Raw genomic sequence first — 21,079 nt, forward strand, 5'->3', positions numbered from 1 at the left:
CACACACACACACACACACACACACACACACACACACACACACACACTTTGAGAACCACTGCTCTACCGGAGTGCCCAAATATGGACATGTGCATCGCGGCGACCCTGCACATCCGAAGGACCAAATATGGACATGCGCATTGCGCTGATGTCACACCTACTGTATACATCACAATCATACATTAATATAAAAGGGGCCAGTGGACCCTGCATGGAGGTAAGGTCTCCTGATTCTGCTATTAGCGGACCGCTGTTCACCCGAACTGTCCATCAATAACTTCTCTTTTCACGGGAGTGACAGACGGAAAGGTGAGAGAATAGAAGAACATGGCTGCGAGGTTACTGCTGCAAACGGCGTACCGGGCTGCCGCAACCACTACACGCCACCGGGCTGCCGCCGGGGTCCACGGGGTCGTCCCCGGGGTCGTCCCCGCTCTGACCCGCAGCATGGCGGCCGGAGGGATTCCCACCGACGAGGAGCAGGCCACCGGCATGGAGAGGACCATCATGGAGGCCACGAGAGAGGGCAAGGATCCGTACAACATGTCGAGGCCAAAGCAGTACGCCGGCAGCAAGGCCGACCCGCACCTCGTGCCCTCCGTCGCCGACAAGAGGATCGTGGGATGCGTGTGCGAGGAGGAGAACACGGCCGTGGTGTGGTTCTGGCTCCACCGGGGCGACGCCCAGCGCTGCCCGTCATGTGGCGCCCACTACAGACTGGTGCCCCACGAACTGCCACATTAATTGAGTGTTATAAACGTTGTCGCTTGTCGGCGGGGAAACCTTTGCCTGTTCACAACTGTGACATGCATCTCAGTTGCTTTTTAACCCACCTAGACCTGAATGGGGAAAATTAACCTCTGTTCCACTTCCAATAGATCCGATCTTGATTGTTTATATTGTGTCTTTATAAGAGCCTGATCTAGTATGAGTGACAACACTAGGTAGCGTTGACTCCCATTGTAACAATGGAATGCGGAAGTGCTCATTCTATCTCAATGGGATAGTTCCAATGTTTGGAACTATAGCCCATACATAGCACACCGCTTTGAGCGTGTCGCCACTCTCTTACTAGATTACTCTGCTTTATAAATAGAATGTAGTCACAAAGGACCCAACCATTCAATGTGGTCTATAAACTCTTTCAAATGATAAAAATCACACCCGTGTGAAATGAGGGGCACTCTTATCATCGTACATCATCGTGACGTAAATAGACACTATGACGTCAAATTGTCCTTCTAAAACGAGTAGTCCCAATACTTGATTCTGATTGGCTGGTTACCTTCACGTGACCGGTGTAAATTCCACCGATAACCCACTCCTTCAATCACTGGGGCTACTTGCCGAGCAAAACAAGGAAGTGATGTGGCTCGCTCTGGTGGCGCAAAGCGTAGCTACTTTTGTGAATTCAATCGTTTTATTAGGTTAATATTGCTATATGTTTGTAACCGTTTTAGAAAAGAAATAAGCCACTCGAGGCCCCAGCTTACCGGGTATTTTACACTGTAAAATACCCGGTAACCTGAGACCTCGTCCTCTCGTGGCTTATTGCTTAAATTCATTGTCAATGGGAATTTAATGTTTGTAGGACAGTTTGAACATACTGTACACTAAAAGCTGTATATAGGAGGGGCTAGCGAATTATCATCTTTGTCCGATCAACTTCGCCAGGCATTGACCAAAATGAATATGGGCATAGCAGTCTGATCGGCGGTTCTGGACAAGCGGACTCCATAAATACCAATATGTAGGCTTATTAGTCGCATCAGTGGTTCTGGAGTCGTGCGGAAGGAACGCTGTGTCGCTGTCTACCTTTCTGTCTATGGTTCTCCCATAGAGTCATAAAGGATAGAGTGCAGCCCTGCCCCCTGCTGTTCATTTCAATGGAAGTTGCTCAGTGGCGTTTTGAATTAAGCACCCGGAAGAACGCTCTACTGCCGCATTTGCCAACAAACCTTTGGAGTTTCAGATATGGATCTCTGACACCCTGTGATCAGTGGGTGACATCAGTCATCTCTAGGACGTCAGCCGTCCATCATCTAATTTTGGCAAGGTTTCAGTGCAATCACAGGCTTTAATTAATTGAATACATAGGACCACAAAGGAAACAAGCCCTCAGGGCTTTTTGTGTTGTGCTTTTTAGCATCACTGTATAAACTGTCTGTACCACTGTACTATTTGCAACCTGTTTCTTAAATAGTATTAAATCAAAATCCCCACTGACTGGGGCACCCACTGGTCTAGTGGTCTGGCCTGACAGAGCGTTGCGTGTTCGAGTCCTGTTCATGACGACCTTTGCTGCATGTCTCTCCCCTTCTCTCTCTCTCTCCCAGCTCTGATCCATAGCTCTAATGCGTTGCATTTAGCCTACTTTCCTTAGTGGGAGCACTCTGAGCCCCCCACCACACGTATAAACGGTACTTTTTGGTGAAAAGGGGATTTTGTTTCCACCGTAAAGAAAAATACTTTTAGTTACTCCGCTGCGACCTCTACCGATATTGCCCAGCCTCATAGAGAATATTTGTCAAAAATCGTGTGGTGGGGGGCTCAGGAAAGTAAGCTTTCTAATGACACAACCCGCCTTTGTTTTGGTGAGTAGCAAAAACGTTCTTTTTATTTACGCTAAAGACGAGAAGTCAAGAGTAACATAGCTCTAAATGCAACGCATTAGAGCTATGGAACAGAGCTACCTCTTTCCTGTCTCTTTCTTCACTTAATTGTAACTATCAATAAAGGCAAAAAGCAACAAAAAAATCATCTTAAAAAAATAAATCCCCATTGATTTATATAATCGAATCATAAAATGTAAGTTAAATATTTGAAAAATGGAATGGCTTAGGGTCGACGACAGAGTACAGCATCTTCAATGGGTCTGGTCCACAAGATTTGATACACCACCAAGATACCCATCTAGATACTTCCTTAATGTTAACGAAGTCCACACCCACAACACCAGAGGGAGTGTAACGAACCGTGTACAACCCAGATTCGGCACAAACAAGGGACTAAATTATTTTCGCTCCTATGCCACCAAAATGTGGAACGCCCTGCCAACAGTCATTAAGACATGCGAATCCCTTGACTCCTTCAAAACCGCTCTCAAAGGGCACCTACGGACGGTTGCAATTCGAAACTGGCCCCCGTAAAAATCTGAATCCCCCCCCCCCACACACACACACACACACACACACCTTTTTCCCCTCACTGTATGTTTGTAAATTAACTTGATGTCCCACTAACTAAATAGTTACAGAACAGCAGCCACCCACATTGGAAACATCCACACGATTCCACAGGTGTTAATGATTCTAATGAAGGCTCTGTTGCCTAACCTAAGCTTAGCCCCACAAGTCTGAACCATAGGGTCTGAACCCAATGGTACTGAAGTTTATGAGACCCAGGGGGTTCCGAGAGGGGCTAACCTAAGCTAAGCCTCGGCGACCGTTTTGTTTACCTTTAGTAGGCTATAGCACAGTGGTTCTCAAACTTGACCCCCTTGACACTCGGAGTTACTTACCCTTAAGGGACCAATTGTAACAACCCCCCCCCCCCCCCATGGAACCATGAGGGTCCCAGCCAGGGCAGGACGGTAGGACCCCACTTCCACTTCGTGTAGCAGTCTTTCCAGCGAGCCAGCCATCATGCACAGCAGCACAACAAACAAAGCCACGCCGTATGCAATTATGACATCGATTATTGTAATGGACAACAGTCACCACCAGAGGTCAGTGTTTTCAATCTCAATCCACTCTGTCTGGTGAGCCCAATTTTGGGCAGTAGCCATAGACTGTAAAAAAAAGGCAGTAGCCTAAAGTTGCTTGTAAATCTTGGTAGTTGCATTTTTGAGGGGCGCTAGCCCCTCCAACACCTGGCAGTATATGATGTTAAAGGTCTCTATCAGAGCTCTATATATATATATGGTACAAAAAATATTCATTATAATTTCTACTTTTTGAAAATAAAGCATCATGGTCAGTATCATGTCGTCTGAAGGAAGCCGAAACAAAATAAGTTTTACTCTTATGTACCTGCACACAAGATGTAACAATAAAGTACAACCTTGAAAATCATACTCATTATCATGGTCAGTATTATGTCAGTATCTGGTCAATTTCAGTATCATGGTCGGCATCATGTCACTTGCGTCCTTTGCGCTCCAAGCCTTCGATATGTAGAGTAGTGTACAGCATGGTTGTATAGAAAAATAATGGAATTACAACATTATTCAAAGTAGACAACGGTTTTATTCATATACTATAAACCAATCATTAAAACAAACTGGGGTCCAGTGTTTATGGTCAGGTTGGGCCACAGGTTTGTCTTTTTCCCCCCTTCTGATTCCCCTGAGATCTCCACTATTATTTCTGCTGGCAGGAATGGAAGGTGCATGATTTCTCCAGATCTGTTGCACAAGGAGAAAATAGAAATAGAATTTAGACTAGCATTGTGCATTATCTACTTTCCACAGTTTTTGAACCATTGCTTTTTTTAGCCCTCCTTTTATACTCCAGTTGTGTAATGTTTGTATTTATTTATTATGCTGTTTTTAATTTGACCAACAACACTATAAGGTGTGAGTGTAGCAGAGTGACTCACAACCTCAGCCTGATGGCCTAAAAGTCTAATAACTCCCCTCGAGTCATTGGCTTCCCACACAGGAGACGCGGGTTCGATTCCCGGGCGTTACATTGGTGCCGTGACCCGGATCGGGGGAGGAGGTCAAAAGGGGGGTGAGTGTAGCAACCTCAGCCTGATGACCTAAAAGTCTAATATCTCCCCCAAGTCATGGGGAATTGCCTTTGGCTCAGTGATTAAGATGTTGGCTAGGTGGGAGACCCGGGTTTGAATCCCGGGCGTTACATTGGCTTTGGAAGATTGTGAAAAATGTATAGCGTTTAACAACACAAATCTTCTGTTATGGCGGTCCCTGCCTGGCACAACATCTTCAGTTGAGGGTCTGCAGCCAAATACAGCATGGGAATTAAAAGTGTATAATATAGGTGTAGTTTAAAAATGTAGTAATCTCTGTCAATTCTTTATCCTCCATATTGGAATACCTGATGCAGTATCAGAACACTGCCTGAGGGAGTTCATGGCAGTCATGTAGTCAGGTTCCAGGAAGCCCTCAAAGCTTGTACCGCTTGGTACCTCCTGAAGGCATGCGGTGCTGCTCTTGAAAAGAGCTCCATCAGATTGGAGCATGCTGACCCAGGTATTGGTGCCGTCGGTACCAAGCTTGGCCTGAATAGAAACAACAAGGTTGTTAGTCTTTTCTACATTTCAATCATGTGCAGGCCTAGCCTGGCTAAGGGGGGCTGTCCTAGCCTGGTTAATAAATCAGACTAATATCGCACGGACCGCGGGATATTAGTCTGGGGAGGCTCAGCTTGGATTTCATTTCCAGGGGAGCGGGTTGAAACATTTTCTCTTTGACGCAATTGGTCAGAGCTACTGTCAGTCAAAGGTCTCAAGCATTGAAAGTCACTGTACCAAAGCCTGCCCATATTGCATACCGTGTCCCGAGTGGCCGCCCCATTTCTCTGGTGTAGGAAATGGGCGTACAATTGAGCCTCTCCAGACCGTAATCCACCGGCAGGCAATTTATTTTTGCCAACGGCTGATTCGGTCTGGTTTATTAACCAGGCTATAGGGCTGTCCCCCCTGGCTAATAAGCCAGACTCAGGCAAAAGAAAATTCCCAACGGCTGATTCGGTCTGTCTTATTAGCCAGGCTAGTGCAGGCCTACTTTATTTTTATATTTTTTTAGGGTGAAATATATCATGTTAAAAATCCATGCAACGAAGATCATATTCAATGGCTGCCCTAAAGTACATGTTATCAAAGTTGAGGCTGTGGCATAAAAAATACAAATCCATTAAAAAAGGTTTATATATAAGAAAATCTTTTTTCAATCATTTCTAAACCAGTGTTGATTTTCTCAACTGTCTAAAACTATGACTAAAATGTTTGTTGAATAAATAAAGTATTAAAATGGTAAATGGTACATTTATATAGCGCTTTACTGTACATAGATGTGCATTACATTCACCCATTCACACATACATTCATACACCGATGGCAGAGGAAACCATTCACCAATCTGCACATCGGGAGCAATTAGGGGTTCAGAGTCTTGCTCAACTCTGGGGGAGCCTGGGTTCGAACTGGGAACCTTTTCCCGTTTTATCCCATCCGGCAACTCTACCGCTGAGCCACTGCCGCCCCGTAACAAGTTAAAATAAAATGTTAGGGAGGGACGAGTCTAGAATAGATAGAGTAGAACTAAGACAAGTAATTTTATGCTTGGTTGCACATGGGTGTCAACCGTGTCACAATCCGAAAATAACCGAACTTCAAGCTCACAGCTCGCAAGCTTTCTAAATCAACTGAATCAACTGTAGTCGACTAAAATCATATTTAGTCACCTAAAACTAGACTAAAACTAAAACATTTCAAATGACTAAAAGGTGAATTTTATTCAAAAGACTGTCTATGACTAAAACTACATAAAAAAACTCAATCAAAATGAACCCTATGCCACCAACCTGCTGGGAGAGGAGCATGCGCACCACCTCATCGCGTGCCTCTGGCCGGGTCACCACAGCGTGGGCGGGCACCTGGGCCAGGTTGCACGATGCGTAGTCAGAGATGGGGACGTGCGTGGCACTGCCAGGACAGATCAGCCTGTAGTCTGACGATACGATGTCCTGGGCCCATGTGGGACCGTTGCCTGGAACAACAGAAGAGTATGGTGTCATGCAATTAGGCCCAATACAATGTAGGGTTCTCGAGTTACGCGCATTACAGACAGACAGACAGACAGACAGACAGACAGACAGAGACATGGTGCATTTATAGATAATATCGATAGATAGGTATAGATGTCACACCAATGAAACTCCTTGCAACTGCCATTGGTGATAAGGTTTCATGTAACTACATGCAACTACTTGCAACCATTTGGTTACAAGGAGTTGCATGGCGAATCATTGGTGCGGTTTGGGCCTTAAGCTGGGTCAGGCCTGTGTAACCATTATCCCCAATGACACTCGACAGTTTGTACAAAATAAACTGTATATTTAGTCTCTTCAACTCTTATGAAATTTTGTCGACTAAAACAAGACTAAGACGAAAACATTTCAGATGACAAAAATATGACTAAATTGCATTTTATATTCAAAAGGACTAAAACTAAATCAAAACGTAAATGTAAAAAAATATGACATTTGACATATGACAATATGACTAAATTACATTTTATTCAAAAGACTAGAACTAAATCTAAATTAGCTGACAACATTAACACCATTTGGGAGAAGCCCTGCGTGATGTGGGCAGTAGTAGAGCTCTTACCATCACTGAGTCCTGGGACAGTGGAGTGTTTGATGAATGCTACATCTCCAGCACCCTCAGCCAGACATCTATGGCATTAACAATAGAAAGGAATGCAATAAATGGTGCATTTATATGGCGCTTTTATCCAAAGTGCTTCACATAGATATTGCATTACATTCATTCATTCACACACATTTATACACCGACGGTCGCTGCAATACATTGGAGCGACATGTACTGTATCGCACTGAGGGCGGAAGTGTGCCGCTTATATGGCGCATCCCCGCCGTTGAGTCATGTGACTCACGTCCATTCCTTTCATTACTTTCCTTGGCACCAACGCGGAAGCTTGCCCTTCCATACAAAGTCCATACAAAATATGGATAATTTATTTACAGAGTCAGAGCTAATATTTTCTGTTTCTTAGTTGGCCCCTTGGGAAAAATAATTGCCCACCCCTGGCTTAGAGGCAGCCAATCATGAAAAAGTGTCCACTATGGTCGTCAGCATGGTCGTCTTTACAGTTGTTAGTAGAGGTACTAGCAAATGTAGTGCAGGCGGATTTCAAGAAAAAAAAAAAAACATTTTTAATTTAAGTTTAAGTGCCATGGCGCCCCCTACCTGAAGGCCCCGTCATAGCCGTAGTAGCGCTCCTCAGGGCTGGCTTGGCATTTACCATGTCCTGTATCATTACCAACACACTGCTGACACATGTGAGAGTCTAAAGGAGATCCAGGTGCACAGCCGCTACTGAAGAACGAAGCTTTATCAGAGGAGAAGACACAGAGATCAATCAATCACTGTCTCACAATGTAACACTCTAAAAAGAAAGCTCTGTCTAGCACACTTATTGAAGGTAAAGTGTCTAATAAAATATGTATTCATTCATTCAAATTAATCAATAACATGAAATACATGTTTATTGTTGGATGCAATCAGTTGCAGTATCAGAAAGTAGCTTGCACAACTATATAACCTGCATTGTATTGTGTGTGGTGTATGTTGATGTTCACAGACACAGTTTTAGTGAGATGCTTACTACTGTAGATGTCATATTATAAATATGGGCGATATGAGCACCCTGGAAGGGTTTAAGTAATTAAGTATATAGCCATAATCGGATGTGGCTCTTAGGGCAGGAGCATAACTCCAGTTTCTTTAGCTTGAGGCAGCCAGGGGGTGTACAACAAGTACATCCCCTGGACATACATGACGCTAATATGTCGCAGGGACTTACTCCCAATACAAACCCTTGATGCCGAGTGCCAAGCAGAGAGGAATCTAACCCTGACCTCACAGTCACAAGGCAGACACTAACCACGAGGCCACATAAGCTATAACACTTTGCAGGCATCTTGAGAGAGCATGTGTATAGGTGATAATTCCACAACAAAATGCTTACTGAAGTTACAGTTGCCAACACGTTGATGGATGTGGCCCATAGGGATGTTCCAGCCAGCGGTTTTGCCACGGCCGGTGTGGCACGACCTCTTGCCCTGCAGGTTCTCCCAGGTCACCCCAGACGCATTCTTCACCACGGCTACAGCGAAGTAGGAGGAGGCTAGTGCTGTGGGTGAGGTGAAAGAATTAGAAGACTAATGATATCAAAAGAAACATGTGGTGCAAAACAGTTGATTAGTTATTACAGTACACAGACTACATTGTGAGCTAAAGGTTGTGCTAGCCATAGAGGAAAAGCCATGAGTTCATCAAATGAGCGTTGTGCTCAGAGCGCAGAGCAAGTTCTGTCAGGGAACTCAGTGCAGTTGCTGCCGGCCGACCATCGCTCGGTCTCAGCTCCATGCTTCTATTCTCAACCAATCACATACTCTTCATAATAGAGCACCCTATTTGAATGGGGGAAGTTGCATTGCTCATTATTCCTTGCTAGTCGTGTGCTGCTGCTGTCTGTGCTGCTGCTTTAAACCTGGCTGCTCACCCTCCACCACCCCAGCTTTTACACCACCCCAACTTTCACATGTAGGCCTACTGGGGGATTCGGAGTCCCTACGTGGCCGGTTAAGACTGAGGTTAGGGTTAGCGACCTACGTGGCCGGTTAAGACTGAGGTTAGGGTTAGCGACCTACGTGGCCGGTTAAGACTGAGGTTAGGGTTAGCGACCTACGGCTGGTTAAGACTGAGGTTAGGGTTAGGGATCATGAGTTGCAACACTTGATATTCCTCTGTGGAGCATTATAAATGTTTTGGGACGGCAGCGTCACTACAAAATAAATAATGTAGCGGTCCAGAAAGGTGCACACTACTACAGTACTTACCACCATTCTGGTCACCGCATTGTGCTGTCAGGTGGGCCAGAGATGGAAACAATGTTTGTGTTGACATAGAAGACAGAGAAGAGAATCATATTAGTGTACACATAGTACAGTATATCTGTTAAAGGAATCATATTACTATACACAGTACAGTACGTGTACAAATGGAAATGTCACATTGGTTTTCCTGGACTTCAGTTTCACCTTTAACGGCCATCATCACCACAAAACCTGACAGACCAACTGTTACTACTTGGATCGTGTTTGGCTAGGTGGCCCAGTCTTCCGCCAATCATGATCGAGCGGGGGCGGGCCTTGGTGTGTGTGCTGTTGGCCTGTCGCATGTTACCGGGGCGCACCAGGGGTTTTCCAAATCACCCAGATCACTGAATTCTCCTTTAAGAATAAATATGACTTTACAGTTTAGATTGGGGTCTGAGAGATTTTTTAAAAATACTATCAAATGGGGCTTTTTTATTATTATTTAATATTCTGATAGTAATCATTGCTATAGAATGTTTGATTAGTAACGGGGGTCTCCCCATCTCTCCAGCTCTTTAGTAATCAGAAAATACCTTTTCAAGTGGGTTCAAAATCCAGGAGCACCCATTTATCAGCTTCCATTTTCCAGTTCCAATGTTGTCTGCTCATTTCTTTGTGTGATCGCTTCCAATCCCACTCGTTTAATTTGTATCCTGTGTGAGTTCTCCGTCCTTATTGGATAAAATTGCTATCCTGACCCCGTAAATGTACAAAACCTTTTCAGGTGAGGGTCTGCAGCAAAATACAGTTACATTTAGGGTACTTGGGACGAAAAAGGTTTGAGAAGCACTGTCCTACAGTACATAGTGTTTTACCTGCATCATAGCGCTCCACCATGACAGGAATAAGATGTTTAGTTTTACCTGCATCATACTGCTCCACCATGGCAGGGATTAGACCACATTTTCCAGCTGTGTAGACGTGTCCTCCATCCAGGGCTATGGCATCTGCCTCGTTCCTCTGGGAAGCAGACAGGGGACAGTTATTTTTACTATAACTTTTATCCCACGATTTTGCAACGTAATCCTGGGCTCTATACTCTCTCTGCCAACCTGGGGAGAGCAACCGACTGACCTCATGCTTCCTTCTATGCATGAAGAGTCCAAGCAACTTCTTTTCACCTGACAGGGGGGAGTTTTCCCCGGTTGGATGTAGCGTGTGGAAGGAACACGTTATTCCAACCAGTTCCTTTCCCCTCCATCAGTTCAGAGACCAGGATTACTGCATGTTTTTGTGAGGGCACCTACGATAGGGGACACGGGGAGAACATGCAAACTCCACACAGAAAGGCCCTTTTGTCAAACCGACCCATGCAGGGTATGGGCACAGAAGAGAACACGCCCACAGAAGACCGTTCTTAATGTCTTACTGTGCCACATGCTGTTTCTGACTAATAAAGTATTCAATCAATAAAAATGTAATAAAAATGTAAAATTAAAAAAGTGCTTATGTGCTGACCAGTATCTTCTTCCCACAGCCGTCTACCGTGGTGGCGGTCGTACATTTAATCTCGGTGACGCCGTCCACCGTGTTGTTCAAGCTCCACTTGCGGCATGTCTCATACTGAGCCTCGCCCACAGCACACCACGTGATGCCACTGGAGGTCGCGTCGGTTGACTCTGAAAAGCAAAGAGGAAACGATTAAATAATTTGGCTCAGTCTGGCAGGACCCTCTTATCTCAATATTCTAACTTAACGTGTGTCTGCTCTTACGTTTGTTCAGGGAACGGATGATGCTCATGTACTCGGCGCCCAGATACACGAAGGGATCCGTGTCATTCGGCAGCTCCACCAGGCTCTGTGTGGAGTCCTTGAACATCAGGTTCTTGCCTGAGTCGTATGCACTAGAGGAGAACAGGTCGAAACCCTGCAAGGCACAGAGCAACTCATTAGTTACCGTACTATAGTTCATGGTTTTCGACAACATACTATATACAGTAGTTATAGTCAGGACCGTAGGACAGGCCCAACAAACCGGTCACGGGGAAGAGAAAAGGAATAAAAAAGCCTCAAATTGGGCAGGCACTTGGCCGCTATTTGTGTGTGTGTGTGTGTGTGTGTGTGTGTGTGTGTGTGTGTGTGTGTGTGTGTGTGTTACACTATTAGCAGCCTTGGTGAGTTTGGTGTAGAATGTAGATGATATTTGTGTGTGTGTGTGTCTTACACCGTCAACAGCCTCTTTGAGTTTGGTGTAGATGAGGGTGGCCAGCTCTGCGTCATTGGTGCGGGTGACCACAGCATGGGCCGGCACTTTAGCCAGGTGACAGCTAGTGTAGTCGTCAACGCTGGCCCTGCTGCCGTCCTTACACAGCAACTCATAGCTGTCCTTCACTTCGTCTGGAAAACAAACCATGACCATGAAGATCTTGTTAATGATGTGTGAAAAAGATTTAATGTCGCACACACACAGACATTTACATTTTTTGTACTTTTTGGGATCCGGCTTAGTAATCCTGGTAGGACATGAAAGACTTACAGATTTCAACTCTAAAGACATAGTTATTGTTGCTTGACCCACTAGACTTACTTGACTAATGACTAGTACAGCCTTCTGTATATAAATCAATATTATTATTTCATATCAGTGTAGAACATGCAGTAATACTGACAAGTTGTTTAGTATCAGTGTAGAACATGCAGTAATACTGACCAGTTGTTTACTATCAGTGTAGAACATGTAGTAATACTGACCAGTTGTTTACTATCAGTGTAGAACATGTAGTAATACTGACCAGTTGTTTACTATCAGTGTAGAACATGTAGTAATACTGACCAGGAACAGTGGTGTGTTTGACAAACGCCACGTCTCCACTTCCGTCCGTCAGGCACCTATGAGACAATTGAGCAGTTTGAGATGAATAATCTAAGTCCATACTAATTATCCATAATGTATAAATCATGGATAAGGGGTCAGGACAGAAAGGCCATTTTGGGGAGGGGTCAGAATAAAATATGGACATAGATGGTTATTCGTCTCAACTGCTCATTAACAATTTAGGCATTTAGCAGACGGGAAGGTCCTTACACTCCTTACACATCTGCCCGCAGCGTTTATTTTGTGCGATTAATTCACATTCATTTAAACTGCATTGCCATTTGTGGCAAGAATACATCCACATAGAACAGGGATATTACGCACTGAAAAAGAGAATAGAAGACGAATAAAAGCATCAACCTGTATGAATGAGGCATCAGCAAATGTATATTTGACACTTAGTCCCAATGTGTATGGACCTTAAACATGAAGAAATCAGACACTGATATACACTTACAGCATACAGTAGGCACATGCAGGTTCAATCCCTGTCCCCGGCGGCTTGTTGTTTTGTACAGTAGGTTGTGTGCGTGTGCGTGTGCATGTGTGTGTGTGTGTGTGTGTGTGTGTGTGTGTGTGTGCGTGCACATGCGCGTGTGTGCGTGCGTGCGAGAGAGTGTGTGCATAGTTTCTAGTCCCTCCTCATGTTGTGACTGACAGTGTGACTGTGTTACTATGTTTAGAGTACCAATAGGGGGTGCCGTTGCACCACTTGCTTCAGACTGGTCTGATGTTTTCTCTAATAACTGGATGGGGGCGCAAATACCAAACCATTAAACCTTTACTCACTTGAATGCACCTGCATATCCGTAGTAAGGGTTGTCCGGTGAGCGGGAGCAGTCGGTCATGTTGGAGGAGGGCTGGACCGGACACTGCTCACACAGCTTGGGAAACGTCGCCGGGTCAGCTCCTGGTGCACAGCTGGCCGAGAAGAAATTACTCACCGCTAGAAAAGCAGAATAGTCATTTTTAATTTATGACACACTGACATTATTTCTACAGCGTCTATGATAGCCTGTGGATCTTAACACAGTAATCATTGATAATGTACGCATCTCTCTAACGAGTAATCGGACACCGTGTTCATGATTTGAGGCATTTCGTTCAAAACGAGCCACTGCTGCAAACTTTGGAAGCCATTCTTAGTCAATCAGGATGGATTATGAATCTGTACGATTAATATCAACCTCCTGGAGGCACTGTAACAGGCCGATGTGAAAGATTTGGGGCAGATGTTCTGCTCTGGCATTCAGGGAGTGTGCGAGCACGGTTTCACGCCGATAGGGCCAACAGTGCCGGGAGATTAGTGCACACTACACACACACAGAGACAGACAGGGAGACAGACGAACACACACACAAGGACGGACGGACATAGTCTCGTACTGGACTGGAACTTGTTGTGTATTATCCTTGATAGTTTTGTGTACTCTAGTCAAGGCCCAAGACACGGTCAACACCCCCATCTACAGGCATGAAGAGTCCCCGCATCCAACCACGGGGGACATCGCATCTGGAGACGGACCTTGTCGGCCTCATCGGCGTTCTTTCCCGGCTTTTTTTCCAGTCGGGACCATGGCTCAATCAACCCCACCAGAGCCCTCAACGCCCTCAAACTTTGACGAGGGACCCCTCCCCCCACCCGCAGCCCAACTCCCGGCACCCCCCACCCTCCCCCCACTCCCGGCACCCCCCACCCTCCCCCCACTCCCGGCACCCCCCACCATCCCCCCACGGTTACCCGCGGCCGCAACTACTGCAGACATAAACAATGGACCTCCCTATTTTAACATGGAGGACATTAACAGTATTGCCAGCGTCAAAGGAATCCATTTGTTTCACCTGAACATCAACAGCCTTGGACCCAAACTGGCTGAGGTCAGACAAGTGTTCCAAAGCGGTAAGGTAAACATCCTAAGTTTCTCTGAAACAAAGCTGGACGAGTCCACCAGGGACCCAGAGATAGAAATAGAGAACTATACTATCATTAGGAACGACAGAAACAGGCATGGCGGTGGCGTGTGCATGTATATTCACAAAGACACTGAATATGTTACTCGTACTGACTTACAGCATGATGAAATTGAAACTGTGTGGGTTGAATTAATTTTCAAAAATGCTAAATCAGTATTTGTTGGCACCGTCTATAGACCGCCCGATCAGAATGGGTTCTATGATATACTTGAGGGGTGCTTAGCTGGGGAGGAATGTGTAGAGAAAATCCTGATTGGCGACTACAATACGGATATGCTTCATAAGGAAGCACCTGTGTTTAAGTCATTTAGTCGGTTTTGTGATCTGCATGGTGTCAGTCAGCTAATTACCCAACCCACAAGAGTGTGTGATTCTACTCAAACTGTCATTGATCTCATTCTGACCTCGGACAAATCCAGAATCTCCAAGAAAGGGGTTATTGTATGTGGGCTCAGTGATCATTTTATGATTTTCTGTACCCGCAAAATACAAAAACTAAAGTTTGACTGTCACAAAACAGTCATATCTAGGGACCTCAAAACCTACTCTAGTGAGGCCTTTAACCTAGAACTGGAGAGTCTGGATTGGTCCGATGTGCTCAGGAGCTCACTAGTCGAAGAAGCATGGCTTGGCTTTAAAACCAAATTTACATCAGTACTAAACATCATGGCTCCTTTGAGAACCATCAGGGTCAAAACCCGCTCGGAGCCATGGATGAATTCGGACATACTGACTGCAATGAAAGCCAGAGACAACAAATGCTCTGAACTTCTTAAATGCAAGTCCATGCTAGCCAAGCGCTTCGACAGTAATCTCCAGACCAAACTGTGCAACCTAAAAACCCAGTGTAACAAGCTAAGAAACGGTGTAATTGCCATGACCAAATCTGCCAAATGTAACTTTATCAATGATAAAGCCGAGGAAATCAAAAACAATCCTTGGGAACTCTGGAAGTTACTAAACAACCAACTAGGCTGTGGTCAGAAACTAAAAACCAGGTTTACTAACATAAACATCAAATCGAATAACACCCTCATCACTGACAAGCTTGATGTAGCCAACCACCTGAACATCTTCTTTACAAACATTGCAACAAAGCTGGTTAGCAAACTGCCCTCCCACTCTGGGCGTTTTGGTGTAGAGCACATCAAAGCCTTCTACAAAAACCTTGGTGTTTGTAAAGATGATTTCAAAATGGCAATGGTAACAACCGAGGAGGTACTTAAAAAACTGAGTGCCCTCCAACCCCACAAGGCCACTGGCCATGACAATATCCCCTCCAAATTTCTCAGAGACTCAGCCTTTTCCATAGCTCCAGTCATCACCCACATAGTTAACCTCTCCATCAAACAGGGACAGGTCCCCCAAGATTTTAAACTGGCCAAAGTAACCCCCTTGTACAAAAAAGGGAGTAAATTAGAACCCGGCAACTACCGCCCTATTTCTATTCTAAGCTCCATCTCGAAAGTGATGGAAAAAATAGTCTATGAACAGGTTGAAAAGTATCTTGCCACTAATAAATTGCTGTACGAGTTCCAATCTGGTTTCAGAACATCCCACTCCACTGACACATGCCTCCTCTATTTGAGCGACCACATCAAACACGAGGTGGACGCTGGAAAATACTGCGGCATGGTCATGCTGGACCTCCAAAAGGCTTTTGACACCGTGAACCACTCCATACTGGTTAACAAGCTTAAAGCTATTGGTTTTGATAGCACATCAGTGAGCTGGATGCAATCCTACCTGGAGGGGAGAGAACAGATGGTGGAGGTGAACGGAACACTGTCCCCTCCCCTCCCAGTGAGCTGTGGCGTCCCACAAGGAAGCATACTGGGGCCTTTACTGTTCCTAATATATGTTAACGACATGACTTCAGCTTGTGACTGCAGCTTGTTCCTGTTCGCAGATGACTCAGCACTGCTGGTCTCGGACAGGAACAAACTGCAGGTTGAAAAGACCCTCAGCTCTGAACTCGGTAGAATCTGCACCTGGCTCGCTGATAACAAACTATCCTTACACCTGGGAAAAACTGAATCCATCCTCTTCGGATCAAATAGTAATCTCAGCAAGGCAGATGGCTTCTTGGTTAGAGTGGGTGACAATATTATCACACGAAAAGATCAAATTACCTACCTAGGTTCCATCCTGGAGGCCAATCTTTCCGGTGATAAGATGGCCACCAACGTAATCAAAAAAGTCAATCAAAGAACAAGATTCCTTTACAGGATCTCCTCACTGGTCAGCAAAAACACCTTGAAGACCTTAACAGGAGCCCTCGTACAAGGTTTCTTTGACTATGCATCCACCTCTTGGTACCACAGCACCTCAAAGGCCCTTAAAACAAGGCTCCAGACCTCCCAAAACAAACTGGTCAGGCTCCTACTTGGCCTCACCCCCCGAACCCACCTCACCCCTGCCCACTTTGACTGGCTGGGATGGCTTAGGGTCGACGACAGAGTACAGCATCTTGCAATGGGTCTGGTCCACAAGATTCGATACACCACCAAGATACCCATGTACCTGTCTAAATACTTCCTTAATGTAAACGAAGTCCACACCCACAACACCAGAGGGAGTGCAACAAACCATGTACAACCCAGATTCGGCACAAACAAGGGACTAAATTCTTTTCGCTCCTATGCCACCAAAATGTGGAACGCCCTACCAACAGTCATTAAGACATGTGAATCCCTTGACTCCTTCAAAACCGCTCTCAAAGGGCACCTACGGATGGCTGCAATTCGAAACTGGCCTCTGTAAAATCTGAATCCCCCCCACCCCCCCACCCCATTTTCCCTCACTGTATATTGTATCTTTTCCCTTTTTTGCTTCCCATATGATGAATTTAGCTACATAGAAATGTCTATTTGTATGTCTCTAAATGTTTGTATGTCTTTAAATGTTTTGATGAATTGAACAATGTGGACCCTGTTGTAAACAAGTGTAATGCTTAATTGGGTCGTCCACTCACAGTTGACAGTCTTTGTATTGAGTTTGTGCTTAAAATGTACTGTAAATTCTACAAACTGTTAATAAATATTTCAATCAATCAATCAATGTATGGTTAACCGTTACCCCTCAAATAAATCAAATAAAAACTCACCCTCTTCCAAAGGTTGCTGGTCCACGCCGGCCCACTGGATCCCGTTGGTTCCCATGGTTAGCAGAGTTCCTACGGGAATGTTCCAGCCGGCAGACTTTCCCAGTCCGGTGTGGCAGGACCTCTTTCCCCTCAGCTCATTGATGCTGAAGTTGGAGCTCTTCTTGACCACAGCCAGAGCATAGTAACAGGTGTCTGATTCTGCATGGTCCGATACAAAGAGGGCACAGGGGATACAAAGAGGGCACAGGGTCACATTGATTTAACCAACCTGCTGTGCCTATTTTGGGGGACGTCGGTCATTATAGGCAACACAAATAAATTCAACATATTTATAAAAGGTTTCAACATTTTCAATAATATCATTATCTCCAAGCTCACAATGCGTTGCAATTTGTATACAGTAACATGTTAAGAGCTTGTAGTTTGGCTATTTGCGCAATTGGGGATCGCCCTGCTATGGCATAATCCTCTTCTGCCCCGGATTTGAACCCGGTTATCTGTGCAAGTTTTGTTTTTATACCATTGAGCTAATAGAGCCTGCCTGCTTGCTCAGGGGATACATTGAATCTTGAACATCGGGTCCAAAATTCATGTCAGATCCTGTGTTTTTGACAGTTTTTTTGACAGTCTATGCCTTTGACATGATCAAAAATTTCTCAATAGAAGAGCAGTGAAACAAAATACAACCATGAATAGAGGAAGTGGCAAATAAAGTGGAAAAGTAAGTTTAATGTGGTTTAATATATAATCAGATAGGACTTTTCTGTTTGGAATGTAAATGGGCTGTCAAGGCCAGAAAGTAGTTTTTGACACTCAGTATGCTTTCTCGCATAACTTCCAGGTATGATGTTGTCACGCGCATACCCTATAATATAGGGTATACAATATTATTGTATTAACATATACTCTGCCATACAGATTGGACAAGATTTAATTGTATTAATTAAAAAATGAGTTACATAGTGCCCCTTAGTGGTGATAATTCATGCAACAAAGAGAGAGAGAGAGAGAAAAAAGAAAGAACAATCTATCCATAATTAGGAGAAATAGATAAATAGATCATCTTACCATTGCCATAGTCCTCGGCAATAATGGGGTGCAGGTTGTAATTAGTCATTCCAGCTGTGTAGATGTCTCCTCCATCCAGAGTGATGGCATCTGCTTCATCGTTCTGTCAAAAACACGTTGCTGCTAAATATTTGCAGATTTTTGCAGAGGCCTGGTAGCTCTCTCTTAACATTGCCAGTCGTTTTGGAGTTAAATGGTCATTCCTTGTTTGCATTGGTCATATAGAAAGATTATTAATGGTATAATTGGCATTGGTAATTGGTAATTGTGCATTGTTATTATTTTTATAAAGGCGATCTCACCCAGGTGCTGGACAAAAAATTATTAACAGTAATAATAATAATAATAATAATAATAATAATAATAATAATAATAATAATAATAAAGTCTGCAACACTGGTATCTCAGCTCCATTTGTTTTATCACTGTTTAATAATCAACGTTTCAATCCTGCTGGATCTCCTTCAGGAATTCATGAGGAACATTTGCACACTTCTGGTCCCGAGGACGATATTAATTTCATGTGCAAGCATGTAAATGACAAATAAAATGGACCTTGAACCTAAAAAAAAACATTTCATTCATTAAGATGAAGATTTTCATTCAATTGTGGATTACAGTTTTAACACTATAGCGTTTCTTCTCACCTTAATTGCCTCGATGCATTCAAGAGTGTTTAGTTTTTGTACACAGGAGAAGGTCGAGACCGTCTCGGCTAGGGATGTACATTTTGAGTATTCCTGGCTGGATTTCACACACCATCTGATGCTTGGAGCTGGAACCCAGTTCCACGGAAACCATGTACTTGGACACGCAGACGTATATGCTGTGGATAAGGATAAAGATGTTAAACATCTTTAACCACTAAGCCAATGGGATATAGATGTTGGGATATAGATGGAAAGAAAAAGAGCAGGCTTAGTTTTTAGACCCCTAGGGTACACCGCTCCAACAAAGTCCTAAACAGGGTTTAAGTGGTTAACAACTTTAACCACTTAATTAAACACCAGCATCCGTATTGTGGCTGTGGGGAAAGCTTTCGCAGAAACTCAAACGCGTTGAAAAGATCACTAGTATCAATTTACAATTTACAATTTAGGCATTTAGCAGACGCTCTTAATCCAGAGCGACTTACATTAAGCAGGAACAAAAAGCATGGGAATACATCACAAAAAAGCATTTATCATGAAACATGCGTAAACTAAGAAAGTAACAGTGGAATATCTATATTATGAGACTATACATATAAACTATATATCTATACTACTATGCTATACATATGTACTATGGCTTGCTATGACTATATACAATGCAATTATAGTGCTGTCTACATAACATGCTATAAGTCTATCAAATGCTATCTAAGTCTACCGAAATGCTATCTAAGGGGGTAGGATAAGTGCTATGGGCCATGATGGAGTCTGAAAAGGTGGGATTTCAGACTACGGCGGAAGATTCCTAGTACAGAGCCCTGAGGGTGGTTAACCCTGCTGTCCCTGCATCTTGGCATCAATGGCATGGACACGCTTCACAACACATCGCCACACGACACCTTGAGAAATTGTAAATCTGCTCATTTCAAGAAGTACAAATAGAACCTGTCACAATCCTTAGATAATCACCTAATCGCAATTATTTGAGATAAGTGCAAATATTGTTTGTGAGCTAAAAGTTTAATTTAAGTGGTTTTCTTGTACATTTCATTTGTATATTTCACAGCGCGACGTGTTGTGAGCTTGTAGATCTGCTATTTTCAAGTAAGGCGTTAATTTATGAAAACACTAAATATAATAATAACAATAGTATTTAACCTCTTAAACCCCAGGGGGGTAAAGGGGGTAAATCCGCAACATCGGAGTTGGAACCGGAGACCAATTGGGTCTCCAATGACCCGCTGAGCGCTGTTCAGAGGTGGACAGCTGCTGTCCCCGCCGGCGGTGGCAATGCGGGGCTCAAGAGGTTAAAAGGAATGATGTTTACCAGTGGTTCCCAGCAGCAAGGACAGGAGTAGAAGCATGTTGATCAGTTGGCAGTCTCCAGGTTAGAACAGAACACAGGTGGGGGTGTGGTGGTGGTGACTCCATCTGCTTTTATAGGGAAACATCCGTGTGCATGTGGGCTGGGCAGCCTAGTCTGTCAAGGAAGAAAATAACAACAATGTTTCGCAATCGTGGAAAGTTACAGGCTAAAGAATTCCAGTCAAAAGAATATTCGTAATCCTTCTCAGGTTGAGGTCGACTTGACAATGAAAAGATTTAATTTGAAAACTGAAAACTAAAATGTTATCCTGTGTATTAAAGAACATAGTCAGAGCAGTTTGCCCTACAAAGCCAAAGTGCTAGGGGAAAAGGAAATGGCCGATAATGGTTTTAAAAGTGTTTCAACTGGTCAGCCAAATGAGATATCGGCAAATACAGTAAGTGATCTTACACTAATTTCAAATATGGTATGTTCTTAAGGTAAT

The 21,079-nt window shown here is 44.1% G+C and overlaps 2 protein-coding genes across 2 annotated transcripts; one reads left to right on the forward strand and one right to left on the reverse strand.

The window, feature by feature from the left end:
- Positions 1 to 327: 327 nt before the first annotated feature.
- On the forward strand, positions 328 to 744 carry LOC310871448 (cytochrome c oxidase subunit 5B, mitochondrial-like; the record flags this gene model as incomplete). Its single annotated transcript, XM_083782979.1, has 1 exon — positions 328 to 744. The coding sequence occupies one exon, from the start codon at positions 328 to 330 to the stop codon at positions 742 to 744; it is 417 nt and encodes a 138-aa protein (XP_083639105.1).
- Positions 745 to 4,224: 3,480 nt separating this feature from the next.
- Positions 4,225 to 20,689, reverse strand: LOC310871222 (serotransferrin-like). Its single transcript, XM_083782712.1, has 17 exons — positions 20,596 to 20,689; positions 19,263 to 19,441; positions 18,616 to 18,718; positions 17,548 to 17,745; positions 13,258 to 13,414; positions 12,427 to 12,482; positions 11,818 to 11,990; positions 11,367 to 11,628; positions 11,112 to 11,272; positions 10,517 to 10,613; positions 9,598 to 9,638; positions 8,741 to 8,933; positions 7,960 to 8,101; positions 7,357 to 7,424; positions 6,549 to 6,733; positions 5,061 to 5,244; positions 4,225 to 4,405 (listed from the first exon to the last, which is right to left on the reverse strand). Exons 1-17 carry the CDS (start codon positions 20,630 to 20,632, stop codon positions 4,362 to 4,364), a joined length of 2,280 nt encoding a protein of 759 aa, XP_083638838.1. The 5' UTR covers positions 20,633 to 20,689; the 3' UTR covers positions 4,225 to 4,361.
- Positions 20,690 to 21,079: the final 390 nt, after the last annotated feature.

This window comes from Protomyctophum parallelum, assembly GCF_964188405.1.
Source record: "Protomyctophum parallelum genome assembly, chromosome: 14".
In the NCBI taxonomy this organism is placed as follows: domain Eukaryota; kingdom Metazoa; phylum Chordata; class Actinopteri; order Myctophiformes; family Myctophidae; genus Protomyctophum; species Protomyctophum parallelum.

Excerpts from the sequence above, each read along its gene's own strand:
- LOC310871222 (XM_083782712.1), bottom strand. The coding sequence starts at position 20,632 with ATGCTTCTACTCCTGTCCTTGCTGCTGGGAACCACTG. Across the intron at positions 19,442-20,595 it reads CTTGCTGCTGGGAACCACTG|CATATACGTCTGCGTGTCCA; the intron begins GTAAACATCATT and ends CCTTATCCACAG. Across the intron at positions 4,406-5,060 it reads GTGTTCTGATACTGCATCAG|ATCTGGAGAAATCATGCACC; the intron begins GTATTCCAATAT and ends CTTGTGCAACAG.